This window comes from Tympanuchus pallidicinctus, unplaced genomic scaffold (genome assembly GCF_026119805.1).
Source record: "Tympanuchus pallidicinctus isolate F22 unplaced genomic scaffold, pur_lepc_1.0 scaffold7, whole genome shotgun sequence".
Taxonomy (NCBI): Eukaryota; Metazoa; Chordata; class Aves; order Galliformes; family Phasianidae; genus Tympanuchus; species Tympanuchus pallidicinctus.
In genome coordinates, this window is record NW_026294791.1 from 13,287,349 (window position 1) to 13,310,886 (window position 23,538).

Genomic DNA, 23,538 nt, shown 5'->3' on the forward strand with positions numbered 1-23,538 from the left:
TATTAAAAGGTGAAACCGGCTTAAGGGAATCCGCAGTTATTGTGAGGAGCTGAAAATAACTGCGGAGGAAAACAGCGTAGTGTGAAGCAGGCTCGGCCTCGGCTTTGCCGGCCAACACGGTTGTGTCCGCAGTTCCGCAGTGAGCGCTAACGCTGATAGCAAACGTGATGCATCGCGTGATACGGAGCGTCACGCTGCGCACGGCTGCTGGGCACAGGAACACGCCGTGTGGGCATCGACGCTGCTCACCAAGTCCTCGGACTTCTGATCTAACCTGGCCTGCTCCTCCTCCAGCTCGAGTGTGGAGTCTGTAAATGAGAGGAGAAAGGAGCCACGTGAGGGGTTTTTTAATACGTCGAGGTACTCAGTGCTAACTATGATCAACCTGAAAGGTTCACAGCTTTTCACATCAGCGTGTACGTGACATAAACAGCATGGAAGTTCATCCCAAAATGAGTGCGTAGGTATAGCTCCCCACAAAAAGTCCTGAAAGCAAGAGTAGGCTCCTGCTTGTGTGATCAGTGTGTTTCACTGTTGAATTGATGTAATTGTTACAAAAGTAAGTTCACTTCTTTGATCATTTATATTTAGGTAGCATGAATTCTAGCTAAGATGCTCTCTAATAAGGCTTATTTGCTGGTGTGCAAAGATTTTGAAATATTACATCCTCATTTTTTATCCAGAGAGGGTGAAATGAAATGCCTGAGACTGTCTGAGACTGAGCTTTTTCTCCTATACACACAAACTGAGCTTGTGTATCTGTATCCCATGGAGCCTTAAGGCGGGCTATGGCTCTGTATTTCACTGTGGTGATGAGGAGGAGTAGGGAGCAGCATGAGGGTAGGAATCCTAGAATCATAGAAACATTAAGATTGGAAAAGACCTCTAATATTATGAAATCCAACCATCAAACCATCCCCTCCGCACCCACTAACCCATGTCCCTCAGTGCCACATCTACATGGTTTCTGAACACCTTCAGGGACAGTGACTCCACCAACTCCCTGGGCAGCTTGTGCCAATGCATCACTACTCTTTCAGAGAATAATTTTTTCCTAGTATCCATTCTGAATCTCTGCTGATGCAGCTTAAGGCCTTTACCTCTTATCATCACTAGTTATATGGGAGAAGAGGCTGATCCCCACTTCACCACAACCTCCTTTGAGAAGTTGTAGAGAACAGCAAGGTCTCCTTTGAGCCTGAGGAACTGCACTCCAACACACGCACTGTCATATGTTGCACAAGTACATAGTTTGTGTACTCACCAGATGGTACACAGTGGAAACCAACAGAGACAGGAACAGTCCTGGTTGCTGAACAGCCTTCTGCACAGTGTAAAACTGGCTCAATGGAAAAGCATTTTGAGGCCTTTTTGTCAAATGCAACTGGCTTCTCAATTTTGACAAACTTCCTCTGCAGCTTGCAAGCTATAAAACATGAATTCTTTTAAATAAACTAGAGAATTTCTAAGAATAACTGTTTTGAATTCAATATGTAGTATTAACTGTGATTAAGACCAGTGAACATATTGAGGGACACAAGATATATAAAACTACTCTCATTGAAGGGAAGGCTGTTTTCTGACAAACTCTGTGAGAGAATGGGGCATTTGGGATACAATCCCCAGCACAGGCACAAGTGAAGAAATCAGAAAAGATATACACTTGTGAAAACCTTGCTCAGCTGACACTAAGCTTTACCCAAACTGTGACAGCACTTAAGTTTTGTTGTGGCTCCTACACATCCGTACATCCACTTCTGCACTGTGCCTGCCATCACAGCCTTGCCATGGCTGAGCATGCCTAGACCAGTGTCCTCAAGGGAGACTGATGGAAGGATATGTTCCAAAAACGCCACAGCTTGCCCCCAGAGTTGGTTCCCGTACAAAATGCAGCATACCCTACTGTGTCCAGTTACGCTCATGCTGATGTTTTTGTACAGGAGCTAAATGGGAAGAACAGTCATTCACAGCCTGAAATTTTCAGATCAATTCCACCTTTACCCTGAGTAAATTAAAATAATTATTTCCCACCTCAGGTTCCCTCTGTGTTTTTAGCCAGAGCTAGATATGTGTGTATCTTTTAATGGGATTTAAAAGCTTGAAATAACAGTGGAAATTAAAAAAAAAAAGAAGGAAACAAAAACCCCTCAACTGTTATGGACAGACACCCTATCTTTTGTCAACAGTCAAACTACCTCGCCTTCATTTTAATTTATCATCTTAGGGAGATTTAGGTTTATAATTATATCTAGAACACAGACATTTCAACTAGTTTGGTAATGTGGAAGAAGTTACACAAGAATGCAACAAATCCAGATTTTGCAGTGAACTGCCAAACTCAGGAAAAAAATATTTTTAACTTTCCATTCATTGCAAGAAGAGTAATGACAAAAATAATATGATAACATAAATTAGGTATGTAAATCTTACAGTTACTCATGTGACTATTTAATTAGTAAGCAGTAATGATGGAATCTAAATACCTCCAGTACATACGTCTTCTGAGATGACCCAGGACTGAGCAAAACTCACTGCATCTTTAGCTAAATATCCGCTGGGCATTTGATACTCCCTTTTCTTCTCAGCATCATATTTTCCACAAATACCACATGTTTTTCCAACCATCCAGAAAGCAACCTGAATCTTTGTGGAAATAAAGAAAAGACACTCTTAGGTGTTTTTCTTCTAAAAATAAATCCTTCGAAAACAATAATAAAAAAATACCTCAAGTTTATGTCCATCATAGTACAGTTTTTCTACACCATATTCAGGGGCTTTTAATGACAAGCCTTCCTTTTCACTGCTTATCAGCAGACCTGCAACAAATGAGCGAAATGAGAGGTTAGTATTTTAGGATCCAACCTTAACCACAGGTCAAATTCTTGGGGCCTTACTGCAGTCAGTGGGTAGGGCTGGGGGAGATCTGGTTGCCTGTTCTGTGAGTCTCTGTGGACATCACAAGGGACCATAGCCTTGCACTACATTGTTTACAGATACACAGGATTGGCATCTGTTTCTTTGCCCATCTTTCCTATCACTCCAGTGGAAGTCAGGATGAAGTTATAATGAAATCATCTAATTGTTTCTCGTAATAGAATGATCTCTATCTTGAGAGGGGTTTGCAAGATCATGTAATTTTTCAAAAGAGCAGAAAAGATTAAACAAAATATAAAGGTGAGTCTCCTACCAGACTTAGATGTGTATGGAACATCTGTTGGGGTTTGAACACCATTAATCTTCAGCTGGATTAGTCCATTGGAAACATACATGTCAACCTCACTTTAAGTAAAGAAAATGAGTGTAAATAAATGCTTCTCACCATTCAGTTCATAGTTTCTAATTCTGGTAGAACCAACACTGCAGGATGCTTGAATCACTCTGAGAATAATTACCTGTTACCTTTTGTGAGGAAAGTTAAGAGAACCCAGGAAAGTATTCCAGGGGACTGCTCACAAAAGCTCTTTCCCTGGTCTTGTCGAGTTCTGAGTGTCTGCTTGTGGCCATAGTTCAGGCAGTCAGACACCAGACTACATGTATCCTTGCTGCAAAACACTATAGTTCCTCTTACGTTCATATAAATTGGAGGTGCTTTGCATTTCAGAGGAAGAATGACCTCCTTACATCAATTAAAATCTCTTACAGATTGAATAGCCTGTGTATTGTAGTATATTCTTGAGAGCAGTGTTTGTTCTAATGAAGCCTGATGCACAGACACATCAAAAACACGTCAGTACACTTGTAAAAAAAAAAAAAACAAACAAAAACAGTCAGGAATAACGCAGTGACAAGGAATGTCTTTATCACAAAAAAATTTGGTTAATAAAGCAAGCGTCCTTCTGTTTTTTGGCAAAACAATGCAGGGAATACTAGTTTCTCTCTGTTTCTCTAACATTATGGCACATCTAGGCAGACTATTTTCAGATAATTTTAAACCATACAGATCAAAGTTTATATATGCACTTTGAAGATTATTCCCTGCAATGACTTTGGTATGCATAATCCCATACTACTTAGATTTTAGATTTAATCAGATTATATTTTTAAAAAAGAACCCATGGCTGTTTCAAGATGAAACAAAGCTTGTCTTAAGTTAGTTTCAAATAGATTTGGAAAATTGTGTGTCCATTAAGAGAAAAAGTAAACACTAGGAGAACTGCAGGCCAGTCAGTCTCATCTCTGTGTGTGTGGCAAGATTGCAGAACAGATCTTCCTGGAAACTATGATAAGGCATGTAGAAAACAGAGAGGCAATTGGGGACACCATGGCTTCATTAAGAGCAAATCACACCTGACAAATTTGGTGGCCTTCTATGACAGGGTTACAGTACTGGTGGATAAGGGAGGAACAACTGACATAATCTACCTGGAATTGTGCAAAGCCTTTGGCAGTGTTCCACACAACATCCTTGTCTCTGAGTTGAAGGGACATGGATGTGATGGCTGTAGCACTCACTGGACAAGGAGCTGTCTAGGTGTTTGCCCTCAAGCAGTTGCAGGCAATAACTCAGTGTCCAGGTAGCGAACAGTGATGAGCCAGGTTCCCCAGGGGTGGGTAATGGGACTGGCACTATTTAACACTCACTTCTCAACATTACTGATGAGATGACTGCAGACATTAACTAGTCCTAGTTATTGGTTTAGCACAGGAGTTCAGACTAAATTATTACAGTAGTCTCTTGGATTTATAGTTTATGTTTCTACCTAATTACTAAGAAATAAGACAGTTAAATACTAACAAACTAATGAAGAGTTTCAGACAGTGTGTTTCAGAAACAAAGGACTTTTCAAAGGAAAAGCACAATCCTACTCCTCAGTGACATTCCTGGAAATCTTTCCACTGACGTCAGTAATTTTTCCATGAGTTTTATGCTAGTACTGATCTGCCCAAACAACCTGGTCTTCACATTTACAGCATCATCAGCTTGACATCAATCTGTCATTACATTTGCAGTTACTTACTGGCTGGCAAGCCTGACACTTATTGCTGTAAGGTCAGTAGATTCTTCAAGTCTTTTTATCATCACCAGGAACTTCAATTCTGGACTACAATCCTGAGCCAAGATGTGGTAGCAATTTGCAGGCATTGAATAATTAAACTCAACTCCATTGAAGGTTGTTATCATATTTTGGGAAACTGAACAACGAGCTGAAAAAAAACCCACAAAAGTAAACATTTTGTATATTTAAGACAGTTATTCTATTTTAGATTGGTTTATTGTTTTTATTGTTTTACTGTTGAACATTTTCTGGTTTTACCTACTTCCATGTAAAAGAAAAATGATTCCTTCAGATTAATTTTTGAATTTGCAAATCAAAACGTAGTCAGTCCACAATCAGCACAGCGACCCATTCACAATTCAGTCACCAAGAAATAAATTCTGCTCAGAATGGGTGCAGCTCTCTGTATGTGGCCTTTTGGCCACTTTGGTAACTTTGTTGTAGTCAAAAGAACATCTCGACTGTTGTTAACAATTCACATATCACTAGCAGAAGAGTAAATTCAGTGACAACTGTTGTTGTTATGTATATTGAGACATAATCAGGAGTAGAAATGGTAAGAAAATGGGGAGAAGAAAAAACAACCAACAAAACACCGTAGCAGATTTTTTCCTTTTTCACTGCAATTGTATTTTGGAAATTCTACTTGCTCCAATTAAAAACTATTTTACATCAATTTTAATTAACAGACCAATTTTGGTGTAAGGCCTTTCAATTTAAAATTTAACCTATATATCTCTTAGAGGCATTAACAAAAAAAATAATTTTTTACATTTCACCTTCAAGAAGTGAAAGTAATGGGTGCATTTTTGAAGCTGGTTAGCTGCTGTGTAACAGTACTACTCAAGTGGAGCACACCAAAACAGAATCCACTTAAACATCTTTCTCATAAATTTTTAAATGCTTTTCCTCCTGGAACAATAAATATCTGCTGTGAAGTTTAAATAGATGTACTGTAGAGATGTACTGTTGCTGTTTGGCACAGAATTGAACATTTACTCTTGCCAACACAAGTTTATTTTTCTTCACGTCTTTGCAGTCTCATAGATTTTCATTTCAGACAGAATTACTTCCAAGTGAAGTCCAGCTGATTGTTGAAGATCTAAATACTTGTGCAGATAGCTAATTGCTGACCTTTAAGGTTTTCAATGATTGAAAAGGCTGCTTGGTAAAAGACGTTCCAGTCAGAGGATGGAAGTGGTGAGGTTGGTGTATCTGAGCTTGAAGGGAGTGGCAGGGGAAGCCTGATGGCTCTGTTGTAAACTGTGAGCTGAAAATCAGTCAGAAAACAAACATGAATGAATGCAAATGTCATATGCAATGTGGAGATGAAATAGAATTTTCTTATAGCATTCAAACCTGTACTTACTGAAATCTAAATTAGAACCTAGATTTAGGTCAGAGCTTAAAATAAATCAAGTCCTCTCTCTACAGCACAAAATATTTTTGTAGCTTGACACATCTGCTATCAATAGAATAGCAGTGTTATAAATTAAGTTATCAATTCACGAGTTTTTCATGAGTTGTTTATCATGCTCACAGTCCAAATGGTTTGCTTATCTGAGATGAACACCTTTTTCTTGCCTATGTTGAGGGCTATTGTTGGGCTGTCAAGGTTCTCTACAGCCTGCTTTCATTCTTTCTCTGAAGGCACAGCAAAACCTGCCTTCCTCCTGAAGAGTTTTGGAGGAGTAGACTCCTTAGTCAGTAATTGCTATGGTGTTATCAATATGATTAAGATATTATAGCCTCTTTCTTATTTCATGTGTTTACACACTACTTGAGAGAAAGAGAAACTTTTTAAGACACTTTCATAATGGAATCATCAATGTGAACACAATGCCCTCTTGATGGGGAAGCTTCTTTATGGATCAGTAAGTGAATTTTTTTTTTAGATGGTGAGTTAAAAAAGCTATTAACCCTCAATTCCATAAGTACTTAGTGCTTCTGGACAAAAGATGTTGGAAATAGTTACCTCAGGTAGCTTTAGGACCACGTCGCAGGTTCTTGGAGACGTCAGAGCCATCACCATGGCTGCCTGGTGAGAAGGACCACGCTGCTGCTTTTGGGAGTAGCCCAGCATATATGCAGCTCCTGGAAAATATGTGTACAACCTGGAAAAGAAAGGAAGTAAGTGATTGAAACCATCCATCCTTGAAAAGATTCTTTATCATTCATTCAGACTAAAACAGCCCCTATAGCGATATGTACTCTCTGTTAGATATACATCATGTAGCAGGGTTTCTAACACATGGTGTTTTGTAAGGGAAGGAGGATGGGAAGATTTTAACAGTGTTAATGGGTGAAACAGCCTTCAAGAGACTGAACAGCAGCATGATATGAGAAGAAAAGTACAGCTAACTAGTTTTAAAGACTTACACAGTTAAAAAGTGAACTCCAGTTAAATAAAAACTAAATGACAGAAGTCCTAAAAAACAGATGACTGGTTATTAATGTTTTAGTCTTGCAATGGTCATTTTTAGCAGGGATTGTCAATCTTAGCACTAAGATTGTCAAATGAGATGACAGAGGGATCTCTATACTCAGACAGTATAGGCTTGGGATTCAAATGGAGAAATACAGGAAACATTGCTAAAAAAAGAAGAAAAGAAAAAGAAAAAAAAAAAAGAATTATAGTGTCAGGGCAGAACGAAGCTGAATTCTGTGGCTATGCTCCAGCATAGTCAGTTGGGTGCTTTCCTCCTTTATAGTAATGGCAGGTAAAGCACATCAAGGTAATACAATCTAAGAAAAAGTTATCCTCTTCAGAAGACATTTGTTAACTAAATCACTTGTACCCCTTTGACATGTTTTGCCTGCATAACCACATTATTATATATACCTGTATTTTGGCATCACTGTTAAAAAGATGGGGGTTTATATGGGTCTCTGCATTACTGTGGGTAAAATGCAATGTGGGTAAGTATAATGGATGAATGAATACAGCAGATAATGAATATAATAGATGGACATATATGGATAGATGCACATATAAACTGAGTACAGCAGTTTTCTTGTACTAAATGTCATGCATCACTTGCTAGTTAGTGTGCAATAGGCCATATGCAAAATATTCACATCACTTTCAGAAACTGGAAGTAAATTTCCTATGTTAGGAAATGAGTCTCTTAAGGCACACTGAACAGTCTGTAAGAGAAAAGCTCCTCTAGAGAACCAAATATAGGCTTCTGCTCAGAGCCTACATTGATTACGAAGCATCAGGAGACCAAGTTCCTAATTCAGCATTTTAAAATAAAAGCCTACAGGAAATTATGTTAATCCCATCATCCTCTTTGTTTCAGTTGATTATCTTGCAAACAAAAAAGCACTAAGTTTTGATGAAATGAGTGCACAGAAAAAAAACAGACTTGTCATCTGATATTATAAACTCATATTTGATTAAGGGAATGATTAAGGGAAATTTTTCCAGCTCAGATTTGCAGAATTGATTCTATGATTATCTGAACAGTGACATAGTTCAATTTTTCAAAAAACAGAGTAAAAACTCACCATCTGGCAGTTTTTCGGACACTTGAAGGCACTTTTGACCACTCTAGCTTCACCTGTATAGCCGGATGTGCAGCAAATTGTCCTGTTGCAATCTGAGTAGCAACCTTATAATCCTGGCAATCTTTACCCCATTTAAGGGTACCCTAGTAGAGGAGAATACATATTTTGTGTACAAAGCACATTAAGATTGTTAAATTTCATTTACATTTGAGCAGATCACATTTAAAACCTACCGATGCTTTATGGGAATTTACTACTGATGCATCTGCACAGAGTTTCCACTTATTTGATTCTGTTATGCTTGATACAAACACCTGCACCCTCAGTCTGGAGGCCTGTCTGTCAGTGTACAGCACAAGCTGGTATCCTGTCGGCTGCTCATTTCTTTTGATGGCACGAAGAACTGCAGCCAGTATTGGTGGCCTGCTGTCTCCCAGGAACACAGGCTTAAGTCAGTAGAGAAGAAAGACCAAAGACGTAAACAAAGCACTAAAATTACTATATTCAAATCACAAACAAAAAAGCATTTGTGAAGTTTCATACAAAAAGTCTTTTCATATAAACTACATGACAGCATCATAGACCACCATGCAAACAATACAGTTAGTGTATAGTTTTGCTCTTTCAGAGAGCTCTTACAACCTACAAAAGTAAAACAGTATAACATTGTGAATCTTTTGGTAGCATAATTTCAGTATAACAAAAAGGAAGCATGAAGTGGGACCCTGTTGTATAAAGAACCAACACTGCCCAGCTCAGCATTGCTGATGATTAGTTTCACTAATCATCTTTCTGATAAAAATTATTTAGACCCCTGCTTAAAACTGAGATAGTTGTTGATGGAAGGATCCGAGGAGGTCATGCTGTCCAGAGCGGGGTGCTTGCACATGTAGCAGCCTGTGACTCCTTCAAATTCAGAGCCCTTTGCTTGGCAGCAGCCGCCCTGGATGTTCCTGTACTACCAGAGCTGAGGGACAGAGATGCCCACCTGGCCAAGGAGAGAAGCAGGGGGACAAGCAATGAAGTCTATGGAAAGATTAGTCCAGATGGTGCTGGCAAGGGCTTAGAGTCAGCATACTTTTTCCTATTCAATTATCATAAACATACATTAAATACTTCTTGTATATGAGGACTCTCACCTGAGACACAGGTACAGAGATGCCTTCATCGCTAGATGATGAAGAAGAGGAGCTGATGCTGCTGTTCTGAACTTTCCTTGGTGAGTCCTGCAACAACAGAAAATCACTCTGAAGTTAGCTGTCTACCACTGCAAGTTATTGTAGAACTTATTTCTGATGATTTTATTCTCACTAACCTAAGTTCCAGTAAAGCTAATGAGAGCAGTTATAGGCCTTGCCCATAGCATAAGCAGAAAATTTACCTGTTCATCTGCTGGCTTGAACCAAAACTGGTAAATTGGTAGATCTGCCTGTGAAGATGAGTAAAGTGTAATAAGATTCAAGAGAAGAAAAATAACTTTTGATAAATGCATTAAAAAATCAGTGTTGAGTATGGAGAAAAAGCAAAACAAGATGCAAATTTTAAAGCATTTTAAACTAAAATCTTCTGGAATGTTAAATTCTGAACTGGAATGCTTCAGAGAGCTGAAAACAGGAAAGAGCTTTACTAGGTTACCTCGTCCATGCTGCAGCAAATTGTTTTTCACTGATCCATTCTCTATTGGCACAATTTCTTGATTTCTGGTACAAAAACATTCACAGAAATATCAAAAATCCAGTCTGAGTGAATTACCTGTTGGTTGAAATATTCACTGTTCACATTGCAGAGCTTGTCTCCAGAGCTGTCCTCTCTACTGCTGCTGCAGGCCTTACTGCTACCAGAACCAGTGCTGCTGCTGCTGCCAGAGCCATGCTTCTTCCCAAATTGCCACACCTCATCTTTCTCATGTTTATTTCCAGGCTCCTTACGCTCAGCAGAGGAATCAGTAGAAGACGAACTGGAGAGTGGGGATGCACTGGGATCTTCCCAGAGGTCTGTAACTGCAGCCTTTACTTTATCGTGAATCCACTTCTTATGACGACGTGTTTTATTTGCAACCTCCAAAAACAGATCAAAGAGTTATGAACAGCTTATATGCAGCTTGCTCTGTAACATTTCTCTGGCTGTCAAACTGCTCTCCACAGTCTTTCAAGGAAATACAATCTCTTTGCCCCATATGCTGCAGACATTGTACCTTGCCATCATTTGAGGGAAATCATTCCTACCTTCCATACTCAAAGTCTCCTACCTTGAACACATTCTCAATGCCTAGAATCTTCTTCAGTTTAGCTTTAATATTCTCATACAGAGATGGCTCCTTCTCTTCTTTAGGTCCTGAACTTGTTGCATCAATTATTTTGGAAGCTGCTTTGGCTCCTGCTTGTATCTCTAGCTGTATTTTTTCAATATCAGCACCTGTATGAACTAAAGTCAAGATACTCATGTTCCAGCACTGTGCTATTTGAGTATCATTCACAGAGATTGACAGAAAAGCTTGTTTTTGTTACTGTACCTGGCAGCAAAACTATTTTGGCTTCAAGTTCTCCAACTAATTTGTTCAGACAGGTATTTCTTAAGAAAGCAGAATTCCGTGACTTTAGGCTGAGACAAGCAGAACATCCCAAACTGGCTAATTTTCTACAGAAGACGCGTGCATAAGACCTCTGTCCTTCACCATGATGATGTTCATCTTCTGAACCTTGCAAGTGTCCTCTGGATATCCCACTGCGAATATTTCTTTGCTGCATTAAATAAAAACAAGGTAAAATATCTTACAGCTCTCAAGATCTTTTCTATATTCTTACTAATGATGAAAATGGTAACAGTCATGTCTGAGAAAGGAAACATTGCTTAAAATTGTACACCCAAGCATTGGAAGAAGTGAGGTTTCTTCCAAAACCACATAATCACAAAATTATAGAATCGTGGATGTTGGAAGAGACCTCCAGAGATCATCGAGTCCAACCCCAAATGTGCTGTGGTCAGGTCACCTAGCCAGCCTTTCCCAGGCAGTGCTAATCAAACTGACTCCCAAATGAGAACCTCCAGGACTTGCTGGAGAGATAACAGTCTTCCCGCAGCAGTTCAACATATCCATCCCTTGCCAGCCGTAGGCCTGAGAAGCTGAAGATCACTGCAGAGAATGGGCTTCTGCACTTCCCTGCAGGGATTCTCTTGGGATTTGGGAAGCTGTCTGTTCTCTACCTGCCTGCAGTACAGGCCTTGTTACCTCCCAGCTTCTGGCTCTTGAAAAGATTTCTGATGACTGGAAATGCTGATTGGAGACAGTTGGCATTTCTCCGTTGGGGAGAATAGGGGACTTCTTCTCAGAATCTACTTCTTCCACGTTTCTTGAAATAGCATAAGCTTCACTCCTGTGGAGGTGATAAAAAGAAAGCAAATAACATCTTCTAATTTTGCTTACCACCACCATCTTTAATAGTGGAGAGAGATGAGCAATGAAAAAGAGAATACTATGCTTCATATGGATGCCAAAGTACAGCTGAGTCTGAAAAGGAGTTGTGCATTCATAATTTATGAAGGAGAGCTCACAATCGGTTAACACAACAAGCAATGTGTGGCCAACTCTTCTGTACCTTACAGCTGCGAGCTCAACTTCCTGATGGCAGGGAAGGGTTTCAATCTTCACATTCTTCTCTTTCATATTTATCCTGGCATCAAATTTCATTGTAGTGTTGGCACTGAACTCTGCATGAAGTTCAAGACCACTCTGAAGGTACTGTGTATTAGTACCCATCATTGCAATCATATGAAAATATACTCTGAAAGTGTGAAATAAAAACATGCATAATTACAAATTAATATATGCATTTTTATCTTTGAAATGCAGAATTGAATTTTCATAGTGTTCTGTTTATTGCAAGAACTACTGCTGACAGATTAAAAAGATGTAACAGGATAAAAAAGCTGAAGTGCCACTGGAGAGTAAAAGGTTTTATCTGATGAACAAAGTGAACATGGATCCTCTCACTGCTTTATCACTGATGCACTGCTTGAGGACAAGCTAACATCAGAATCTTCCTCTAGCTTCCAATTTTGTCTAATTGCTTATTATTATCACCATTCTTATTATCATTATTACTATTATCACTGTTAGTACAGTTGCTGTTGCTTTTCTCTATCTAGAAGTGTTTTCCTTTTCTCCCTAAAATCTCCCCAGCTTGCAGCTTCTGGTGATGAAGAAATTATACATAAGCAAACATGTCTTTACAACTTAGTAGCTTTAGACACTGAACAGGTACAAGTGTGAGCATTTTCAGCAATGGCAGAACGTCACCACATTCCTTTTTGACGCTGTGCACTTTGCTAGGCTTGCAGGGTCACAAAGCATCACATGATTGTGTTGCTTGCTTACAGGTTCACTGCTCAGGACTAGTACAGCCATCCCAAATTTGGGACAAACAACATCCTTAACCAGCACACCTACTTCAAACAAAGTAAATATAAATGAATGTGTGTATATACATATGAAAATATATGTCATTCATACTTTGGTTTCACATCAGCATGAATATCCATGTTGGTTTCCAACAACTGTGAAGGTCTGAAGTTGTCCAGTAATGGTGGTGACATCTGCATATCAACTGTAAAAGACAGAGTGAAATTACATGAGCAGAGAAAAAAAAAAAAAGCTGGAAGTGCAATTTTTCAGTTAACACAGTAGTTAATACACAAGCTGTGCTTCTACATTTTTAAATGCTTCCCATGGTTATTTGAAGATCATTACTCTTGAAACAGAATTATACAAATATGTCCTAAGTGCAGCATGATAATTATTTCCCAGCCCCTTTGGATGTTCCTGGGCACTAGTATTTCCACATTACAAGAGCATTTCTCAAGATTACAGAGGGAATTAATGCCAGCAAAGAGATGGAACAGCAGCTGCTGGGAAGGAATGGCTGTTAGGTGCCCCACGCTCACCGGTGGCCGCAGCCTGAGCCAGCGCGGCACCGCATATGCTGAGCTCCAGCGGCAGGCCCAGCACCGTGGGGACGGCGTGCCGCAGCTCGGCCACCACTGCTGGCAGTGCCCATCGGCCTGAAACACCTCGCTGGGCCTCCTCCACTGCTCTTTTCACTGCTGGCTGCCAGCTTGATGATCCAGTTAGACTCTGAAGACAGAGAAATGGGTTAAATGAGCAGGCGTGGTGAGTCAGGGAAGGGAAATTATTCAGCAACACAGACAGAAAAGGCTACAGCCTTGCCACTACCTTCATGGCTTGCTGAATGATGCTGCTGTCAATGTCAATGAAGGCAATCTCCTGGCCCAACACTTTGATGTAAGCAGACAGCAGAGGATCTTCGGGAGGCAATTCTTTCCACCCCAGAAGCTGCAGTGTTAAGGAGAGGTGAAGGAGAAAGGGAAGAAACAGTTTCTTAACATACATCATTGTATTAACAAAGAGTAGATCACATCTGAAGCATACTGACTATAGTTCCTTAGCCAAAAAAATGGTAGACATCTTACAGGCGTGAACTGATGTGGCCTTTCTCATGTTGCTTAACTGACTTCAGTGGGTGTTTCCCTACATAAAAGTGTGGTAAGTGAGGTAATTTTTGCTACTTAAGTACTGGGTGACACCCAAGGGCTCATAAACAAAAGTCTTATTCACTAATCATTTTAAGAGAGAAGAGCAACCACTTACTGTGTTTTAACATACACTTCAAACCACATGAATTTTGCCTAACGTCATTGTCATCATCTTTTGCACTGTACATTAAGGGCAGCTTTGCATGGTGTGCTGACACACATTGAGTGAAAAGATGGCATCTGTGCTCAGTGTAAGTACAGTCTAACTAAATGCATCTCTCTGTGACCAAACAGGATGGCTGACTGAAACATCAAAGGGGTGGCTAGGATGGTAGCTGATGCAACTGTGGTTCTGGTGGGAACTGTCTATTCAAACAAATCAGGAGGGTGGATAAAGGCATACCGTTTTACCAAGTTCCTTCAGGGTCTTGTATGTATCATATTCAGCAAAGGGAATATTCTGTTTCCGGATGATATTGGTTAGGCTTTGTGACCGAAGAGCTATCTGTAGGAAACAGCATGGAGCATCACAGCTCAAGTACCAGAAAACTCAGAAATACCTTTGTACCTGACATTACACTCACCAAGGCAACTCTAAATGCATACTACATGAAGCCACAGCACTTACAAGGTTATGCTTACTTGGCAGGTGACTGCTGGCTATGACTTCAGATGCTGAGGGCGTGCTGAGCTAGCTTTGAATTAGTCAGCAGGGATAATTTTAGGGCAGCTCAAAGATCAGCACAGGCTATAAAACTTACCCAAGAAGGCGAGTTAATGCCTGCATGCTGTTACATAGAGATTTGTGCTGCTGGGGCTGTGCTGCTGCCCGAAATTTAATTTCAGCTGCTCATTCCCTGTACTTACATAAAACATCCCAGATGTCATATGATTTTAGGTAGGCAGACAAATACTCTGCTACATAAGCTTTCCTTTGCTCTTGTAGATTTTCATGCCTATACTGAAAGTATTCAGACCACTTGTCAAGAAGCCCAGATACAAGTAAAATTATAATCATTATATAAATTTTCCCTTCCACATCAATCTTCACAGACAGTCAAACAATGCATGCATTAACAAATAATGATGTCTGTAGCTGAGTTGTAGCTTGTTTTAATGAAATACTTACTTCTACAATATCTGTTGCAGTATTTGCGTAATATCCTCTTACTTTTGTTATTATATCAGATGGAAACATAGAGTTGGGACTGTTCATTAGATAAACTCTCCAAATTGCACCAGTCTTATACACATCTATAACAAACAAAAAGCAGAAAAGATTTTTTTAGGGTCTCCAAGGTGTCCGGTGAATTTAAGCTACCTTAGGTGCATACTGTACTAGACAGCAAATGACTCAGCCAGGATTCAGCCCCACAGGTCCTCAAGCTTGTAACTTCAAAAAGGGATCTTTGTTTGAGGGCAGAGTCAAAAAAATCACAGTGATCAAATTAGGAGGTCTAAATCCATGCACAGATACTTATTTCCCCATCAGATACCCAAAGAGTAGTAGAACACCTTCAGAAGATTTTGCATTTTAGGAGGCTCTGGTGCTTTCTTCTGTTTGAAGGGTGTGCTAAGCCCACAGCCCACAGCAGGATTTTGGGTGGAAATTATGACACACAGTAGAAGCATTGAGCTATGTAAGCCTAAGTGGTGAACAGGGCATCTGATACTCACAGGAATAACCACCAGCATGAATGACATTGCTGTAACGATAGCTCAACCTGCCAAATCTGGGGCTCAGAAGCTTAATGGCAATGTTGCAAGCAGCAGATCTGAGTAATAAAGAGTTAAAATCATATGAAGATAGTCAACTGTGACCAAATTCTTAGAAAACTGAGAAAAATTTATATCACCATTTGCAACTAAAAATTGTACTTCATCTGCTTACAGATTGTAGAGCTGTGGGATCCCACCTACTGCCAACGCCTTCATGTGAGAATATGTGAAACTGGCCACTTGTAAGCTGGTCTCCGTCAGCAGTGAGCTGGCCATGGCTGCCACAACAGGAAGAGAAGGCTTTGTTTCAAAGAGGACAATGCAAGCCGTCATGCGCACATTAGGAGCAAGTGTGCTGTCCATAAAAATTTGGAGAGTGATCTCCCTTACCTAGAGGAGGAAGATACAACCTGTGAATTGCTCATGCAATTCAATGCATGCATTGCTCATGATTGCTCAGGAAGAGGTGTTTCCTAAACTGTTCATGTCTGATCTGCAGTGAATGGTGAACAAAACCCAAAACATTGAGCATGGAGCCTGTCACTGAAAATAAAGATATTGCTGGGTGCATAATAAACAGAGCTGGAAGAAAGAGCTGTTAGCAACAGTGTTATGGTGGCTGAAGCAACTACCTTCCCAGGATGTCAACAAGGATGGGATAATATTAGTGATTTGCAACATGGGAAAGAGGAAAACCTGTTACTATAAAATCTGCCCAGAGTTCCTAACATCATCCGATGGCTTTATTATCCCTTCATCACTAAGGCAGCCTAAATCACACCCTCGAGGGTAATCACATAAATAATAATTTCAGTTACTTTTGCAGGGTCTTTTCTGGCTATTTTCCTCAAGGCCAGCACGGCATCAGCATGAATTCTGCTCGGTAATTCTGCAGCAGCAAGTGAAAATGTTGGCAAAAATTTCTGGACGCGTTTGATGCTGGCTGGCTCTCCTGCATTGCCTATAGCTTTCAGGGCCAAGGCTATGTCTTCAACACGGCTTCTGCTGGAAGCTTCAGCAGCAAGGTCATGGAGTGGCTGAAATCAGAGCAGACTTTTGTTAATTTCATCAGGCAGCAATCCTGCAATACCGCATAAAAATATACACTGCCATAGCAAACAAAATGACCTCTGGTGCAAAACCCTCAGTAAAGCCATTCGGATTTTTCTCCCAGAAGGACTCACTGCTAAGAATGAGGCACGTAAACACCTCGTTGCCAAACTTTCAGCATTGTGAGAGGCAAATTAGAGGCATTCTAAAAATTTCTTCACCCCTAATGAAATAATGAGAGTTGAGAGTCACCTACCTGAAGAAGTTCATTAGGACAAAATGAAGGCTGAGCACAGTATTTATTTACCAAGCTACCATATCCCAGGTAAACAAGTACTCGCAGCATTGGTGTTTTCTGAATTTGGGGACAGGTTAGAAAAGTCTGCAGAAGAAAGAAGTAATAGTCGTTAATATTTTGATTTATTAGAGCTGGCATGCAGTGAAACATTTATATCTGAAAAGTAAGTAAATAAAATTACTTTGGATTTTTCATAAATATTTTCAGAATTTGAATCAAATGCTAGTGATTCAGCTATGATTGAAGTATAGCTGCTCCAGCTCTGATTCATGCACTTTAGGTGTTGGTTACTTTGTGTCAATTTCTTCAGTCTGCCTGATTTTTTAAACTACACTTTGGCAAAATGAAATCAAAAGCAATTTCACAGTGAAAGTTTTAAAAAATATTCCTTACAATTTTTTTGCAATAAATGTTTGGAAACATTTTCTAAATTATTTTCCATTTTTGTTAATAGCTTGCATTTTACAAAATAAGAATAAAACACGTTGCATTCTTTGCTTGTAGCTGTGTGAATTCACCTCCAAAATGAGTGGCAGGGTAGCAGGCGGGAGGATAATTTGTACTCACTGAGGCAACTTCTAGGGTTTTCTTACTGGGCGTGACAGAATGGAAGGCGAGAGGGAGAGCCACAGCTGCTTCCCAGATGTTAAGATTCTTATCATGAATTTTTTGTTTGAGGAACTGGAACGTGTCGGTAGCTCCAGCGGCACACACAGCGCTCATGAACCAGTGCCTGCCAGGGAGGGGAGAACTCATTACTGAATTGCTCAGCATTTCTCTGGTTGGGAATCCCACCTGACAGCAGTGCAGTTACCTGTACGGCGGTTCACTGGCAAACTGCACCCACACAGACTCGATTTCATCCAGGGTCACTACACGAAGCAACTGGACCATTTGTAAGAACTTAACTGAAGCTTCTGTAGTGCCTCCTTCTTCATTATTCTGAACTAATTGTTGCAGTGTTTCTTTTAACTGTGATGAAAAAAACAGAAAGTTGAAAGGTGCCATGCCTCAAGTAATTTTCAGAGCTGTTAACAGGTCAAATGATCAGTAAACATCATAAATAATGAAAAAAGTGTGAAAAATAAGCCTCTACTACCTGCACATCTGCATTTTTGACTCTTATTAGAGGAACTGGCATCTGGAGCAGCCCTCCTGGGAAATGATAACGAAGACTCCCCTGATTTTGCAGTTGAGCATCTGGTGCCTTTATGGGAATGCTTTTAATGTCAACCAGAACCAGTTTTTGTCTTGAAGAGAAAGACAGAAATGCCTCAGTGGCAGTGTGTCACATCTCATGAAAGCTGGGCATATACAGCCAGGGCCATAGGATGAGGGTGCCCAGCACTTGAGCCGCAGTGCCACAGTGCAGAGCAATCTAGGGTTTGTGCATTGCTCTGCATTGTCTGGAAATGTCACCAGACAGACGAGAGCTTTCACTACTGCTTGCCATACTGCTGACATTCACTGCACTCACCTGGCTTCCACGGCTGCTGTCCCGTCAGGCTCATTGAAGGGGGAGATCTGGTACATCTGCTCAGACATGGCAGACAGCATCAAGGCTCCACTGTCAGAGTACTTCATCTTGTAAGTGAACAGCACTGTGCCCTTCATGTTTCTGACTTTCTAAAGGTTCAGAAAGACACAAATATGAAGTGAAAATCATTAACTGGTTACAGACAAGACAAATTCCTTCCAGCACCAGCGGAGAGCTTGGCCAGGCATGCAGCCTACCATGGGGCAGGTGGGGCAGGGCCGGATGTAGGCCATGCCTGTGCTCTGCACCGCTCTGTCCTGGCAGTCCGTCAGGTCCTTGCTCTTGGAAATGGTGGCACGGTTATTCTTGCTGTCATCCTGGATAACGTATCTGGTCTGGCAGATGCCTTCAATCCCGGACTGTGAGTGTTCATAAAGCATGACAAAATTTCACTAGAAATTTCACTTTCATTACAGCAGCATATAGGTCAGTGAAAATTACCTGGCAAGGGTTATGTATGGGCAAGCTACTATGTAACAGTAAAGGAGCATAAATGTGAAATCAGAATGGAAAGAAACAAACCTCTTGTAGTTCATACACATTTTGTGACTTTTTGACAGTTATCTGCATCATGTTCAGAATCCCTCTCACAAGGTTAGTGCAGAGGATGGGACAGTTCTCAGGGGCGTAAATACTTCCCACTTTTCCCTTGGTGTATTCAAACTTAAAGGCTTGGCTGAAACATGCAGCTATGGTCTCTGTGAGCTTTGGAGACAGAGTGAAGGCGTCTCCGGGCCAGAAGCCATGGTATTCCTCCAGCTTTGGTGATCGGATCTGTGAACAGAATCAGGAAAACATTCATCTTGTTCACCATCAGCTTGAAACAGTGCAATAACAGTGCAATTGGACACTCCTAGTCCATGGCCAGGTACTTCTCCAGCACTCAGGAGATGTTTTTTCTCCTCAGACTCTTGCACTACGCCTAGGACACCACCTTACAAATAAAATTTCCCCAAAGGATTTCTGCCAGAAAAATAAGGTAATGCAAGCAGTGTCTATAAGTTCAGTAAGCACAGTGAAGCTTACTGGGTAGTGAAAGCCTGGCTGCCAGGGGTCTGTATGGAAAGGGCATCTCCTATTTTCCCCAGTTCCTCAGCGTGTCCTCCTTTCAGTCCTGCAAGTCAGCAGGCCATCCCTCAAGCTGCCACCTAGACTGTTTTGGTGTTGCCTCTTGGTTGAGCACGTCCCAGAGCAGCAAAGCTGCGGCAGGGCTGCTGGGGAAGCAGAAGCAAGCAGGGAAGCAGGGGCTGGCAGCTGCTTTGCAAGTGGCTGCCATCACTCGGAGTGTATCGGGCTGTACAGCTTGCTTGCAAGTCCTGGACTGCTCCCTAGTGGGAAGCGTGTGCCTGCATGCACACACGTACACAGTCACACGCACAGACATGCCTCCAGCCCTCCTGCACTGAGGCGCATGTTTCTGCGCAGAGAGAAATGGTGTGGTTTTAGGGCTCTATTTTGGGCTTTTTTAATCAGAGCTACAGCGGTGGCTTGCCTCTTAAAGTAAATCCTATTCAAGACTTTTTTTTCTGTAATTGCTGAGGTTATACCAAATTTAGTGAGGCTACAAAAAAAATCCTGCTGTTTTTAAAGTGTGTCGTATCTGGAAGTAGATATTCCCTCTCACTGTTGCAGTAATAGATGCACAGAGTTACAGGTTCAGTAAACTCTAGGACAAATGCAAAGCGCCCTCTTAGAGCTCTCTCCACATAGTCATCCCTCCTCTATTGTCTTTTGTTCTGTGACAGTTTCTTAAGATGTTTGTTTTAATCTTTCCTATGTGTAACAGCACTTCCAGATCTGATATCATTATGCCAAGTGAGAGCATTACAATTCTTTACATTTGAATTAAAGTCTATCTGAAGAATGTCAAAAGGAATATAATGGAGACAGACGTGAATTTCATTTGTAAAGAATGAATTTTAGCGCTGAGTTTTTCTCACGTCATGGACCGGGCTGAAAAACACAAATTCCTCATACCTGAATTTTCTTAATTTTTATACTCAAGTTTATTGTTGCCTTTACTAAAACTATCTTAAGGGCACTGCCTTAAAGCAGTAGCCTGCCATGTCTTTCCATGGAGCTGAATCCAAGCACGATTTGTAAGTGGGCTCAGGCACTGGAGCAGCTCTGCCTCCCTCCAGAGATCTGCAGGGTGAGAGTGCTGCCTGTGCAAAGCCACTCAGTCTGACACCGGGACTGTGGGGTGGTCTCAACACCTGGAAGGACCCTAAGGTTTTGTGCAAGGTTTGTATTCCTGTCTTGTTTATTTTTCCAGCAGGAACTATATCCCAAGCTGTGTGGTGCAGGAGGAGGGATGGGTTCACATACCCTTGGGAAGTTACCTGCAGAAGGTGGTCGCTGTGAGACACACGGCTGATCTCCAGCCTGCAGATCAGCTTCAGCCCCGCTGTTGCCAACCCCTTGCCTGGCAGCCCATGCAGGATGAGGCCCTCATAGTCATACAGGTAGGTCTTGCCAGTACGAAAACCAGGCTCTATTGAAAAATAAATGATAGAAATGCCTTCTTTACTATGTCTGCTGTGCTATCAGCCTCATGAACCGTCCCAGCATTGGAAGGGGTGGGAAGGAAGTACATACCACTGGCAGATATGGGGAGTGCACTTACCAAGGTCATACTTCTGGGCCCCTGCATGAGAGGAAAGAGAAGAGTGCGTGAAGAAACCCAAACTCTGTGGGCACTTTAGCATTTATTGTTCATTTACTCAGTGAGCTGATGGCAGTTGGACAGCCAGCACTGGGCTTCGGGAGCACACCCCTGGGACTCCAAGCCCACTCCAGCCCTGCTTGCTACATGCTGCTGTGCTCAGGCACATAAATCCAACAGCTGACAGTCAAAGTCAGAAAAAAGCTTCAGCAGATTATGGTGGGAATGTCCCTGAAAGGCTCTGAGGAGGTGCCTGTGGAGCACAGCAGCCGTTGCAGCTCTGTGGTACCAGTAAAGTTCAGACTTACCCACAAGGGCGAACACCAGGGCCAGGATGAGTCCCCTCATGCTAAAAGTGACTGAACACTACAGGGGAAATGTGCACCTTTTATAGAAGAATTATTAACAAGTCCGGGGAATTCTGTTGAGTTATCAGTTTCTTATCGACCACTCCAACCCGATTGGTGATAGGGCTGGGGACTCCTGACCAAAGTCATTGCTGTGCCAAAATCATCACAGGCAATCTTCTCACCTCACCATCTAAATGCTCAGAAAGCACCTTTTGGAAAAGATGGTTAAAAGTATTAAAATATCACTAAAGCCAAAATATTTATTGTGTAAGGAAAATTACTATCATTACTCATTGGAAGCATTTGGTGCTATTGCAGCCTGCGCTAACTTTGCCCAGGTTATCCTGACCGGACCAAAAGGAACAAACCTTATCTAACCGATAGTGCTTCACAAGGATTATGCAAAGCCTGGGCAGCACTCCTGTGACACTGCACTGATGCCCTTTGGCTGCTGCACACACTGTCATCCACAGCACTGCTCCCTGAGGGTGGGGAATCCACCTAGCAACACTAATTCCCACCACTGTCACAAAGGCTGCAGCAAAAAGCAATTGCTCACATGCGTGTCTCCCTTACCTGCCTTTCTTACCAGGACATCACATCAGTGTTCTTGCCAGCCACGCACAGATGTGGGTGAGGAGGGACCTGGAGGGGCTGCCAGACACTGTGGACACAAGGCTCCCAGCTGATGAAGATGCACATACTCTGGTTTGCCAAAAAAAAGGGGCAGCATCCTCACAAAGTGGGGTCCCTTCTGTCAGTCAGCAGCCAACCACCTGCTGCCACTTACCCTGCTGCTTTCCATGAGCGGGTCTGTGAGCAGGTTCCCTTTTCAGGAGCTCCATAAGGCTGCTCGAGGTGCAAGGCTCAGCTGGGCCTCCGGTCCCTTGTCCTCTGGTGAGGTGTGGAGTTGGACAATGGTGGCAGGGCTGTGGGCACTGCTCCCATTGCAGAACTGTTGGAGAGGCAGCCCAGCAGCCCTGGGCCTGGGATTTGAATTCTCTCCTTTGGGGCTGCCAGTGTGTGCAGACAAACTGGGGAGGGGAACCAAAGCTTCTTCTCAACCACCATGGGAGGCATGGGCTCACAGGGCACAGAATTCATCTCAGTTTTAATCAATGCAGCAGGGACTCCTATTCAAGACAATTTGGTTTTCCTAAGGCTTTTCAGATGATATTTTTTTTATAATTGAGCAGTTAGGATATAATTTATAATACCTGAAACACTAGACTTTGTTCATGCATCAAGGATGTTTTACCAGTACTGTATCCTGGTTCTGTTTGTTTTAACCTCTTCTTCTATCAAAGTGACAGAGTATGACAGAGAAGCTAAACCATACAAGCAGTGAGCAGCTCCAGGGAGTTGTGTCATGTCTTCTGAGATTTGGCAAACGGTAAACATAGCTAAAGGACACACATCTGCTGGCACCTGATGAGGGGCTCAAAATCCAACATACTACTGAACGTTTATATGCAGCTGCACAATTTAAAAATGAAACAACCAACCAACAAACCCTACCTATGTAACTTAGCCATGTCTGGACTTTGAGGTATAGCAGCTCATATTCCAATACAGAAGGAGTTTGGAACCAGCTCCCTCATACCTCTGGATGTAATTTCCAAATACTACAGACCTGTCAGGGAGGAAACTGCCCTCAGTTGTGGTGGAGCCCTTTCCCAGCAAAGCTGGCACTCCCAGAGGAGTGTTCCGTTTTCATCTCTTATTCACTGTTGCATTCACCCACCCCACTCCAACATCCAGGTGGCGAATACTGCACCCCAAGCACCCTGCCATGCTGTGGCCCAGACAGGATCCTCTCTGATGCTGCCCCACAGTCTGTCAGTGGAGACTTCATCTTTGCG

The 23,538-nt window shown here is 41.7% G+C and overlaps 1 protein-coding gene across 1 annotated transcript; it reads right to left on the minus strand.

The window, feature by feature from the left end:
- Positions 1 to 32: 32 nt before the first annotated feature.
- Positions 33 to 21,706, minus strand: LOC128072382 (vitellogenin-2-like). The gene is made up of 35 exons (XM_052666099.1): positions 21,635 to 21,706; positions 21,288 to 21,308; positions 21,004 to 21,155; positions 19,184 to 19,435; positions 18,859 to 19,020; positions 18,602 to 18,750; positions 18,224 to 18,374; positions 17,939 to 18,096; positions 17,692 to 17,857; positions 17,083 to 17,208; positions 16,595 to 16,813; positions 15,949 to 16,166; positions 15,735 to 15,832; positions 15,187 to 15,311; positions 14,461 to 14,562; positions 13,738 to 13,857; positions 13,449 to 13,638; positions 13,018 to 13,111; positions 12,104 to 12,289; positions 11,737 to 11,881; positions 11,020 to 11,248; positions 10,756 to 10,931; positions 10,260 to 10,565; positions 9,889 to 9,936; positions 9,647 to 9,733; positions 8,741 to 8,953; positions 8,508 to 8,650; positions 6,973 to 7,111; positions 6,132 to 6,267; positions 4,959 to 5,145; positions 3,188 to 3,279; positions 2,725 to 2,816; positions 2,484 to 2,643; positions 1,265 to 1,426; positions 33 to 308 (listed from the first exon to the last, which is right to left on the minus strand). Exons 1-35 carry the CDS (start codon positions 21,672 to 21,674, stop codon positions 190 to 192), a joined length of 5,163 nt encoding a protein of 1,720 aa, XP_052522059.1. The 5' UTR covers positions 21,675 to 21,706; the 3' UTR covers positions 33 to 189.
- Between the last annotated feature and the right edge of the window lie 1,832 nt (positions 21,707 to 23,538).

Bases quoted from the DNA above. Each gene is read 5' to 3' on its own strand.
- LOC128072382 (XM_052666099.1), bottom strand. From the start codon at position 21,674: ATGAGGGGACTCATCCTGGCCCTGGTGTTCGCCCTTGTGG. The intron at 11,882-12,103 runs GTACAGAAGAGT...TCACCTCCACAG, and splicing joins GTTGAGCTCGCAGCTGTAAG to GAGTGAAGCTTATGCTATTT. The intron at 10,566-10,755 runs GTAGGAGACTTT...CTGTTTTTGGAG, and splicing joins GCATTGAGAATGTGTTCAAG to GTTGCAAATAAAACACGTCG.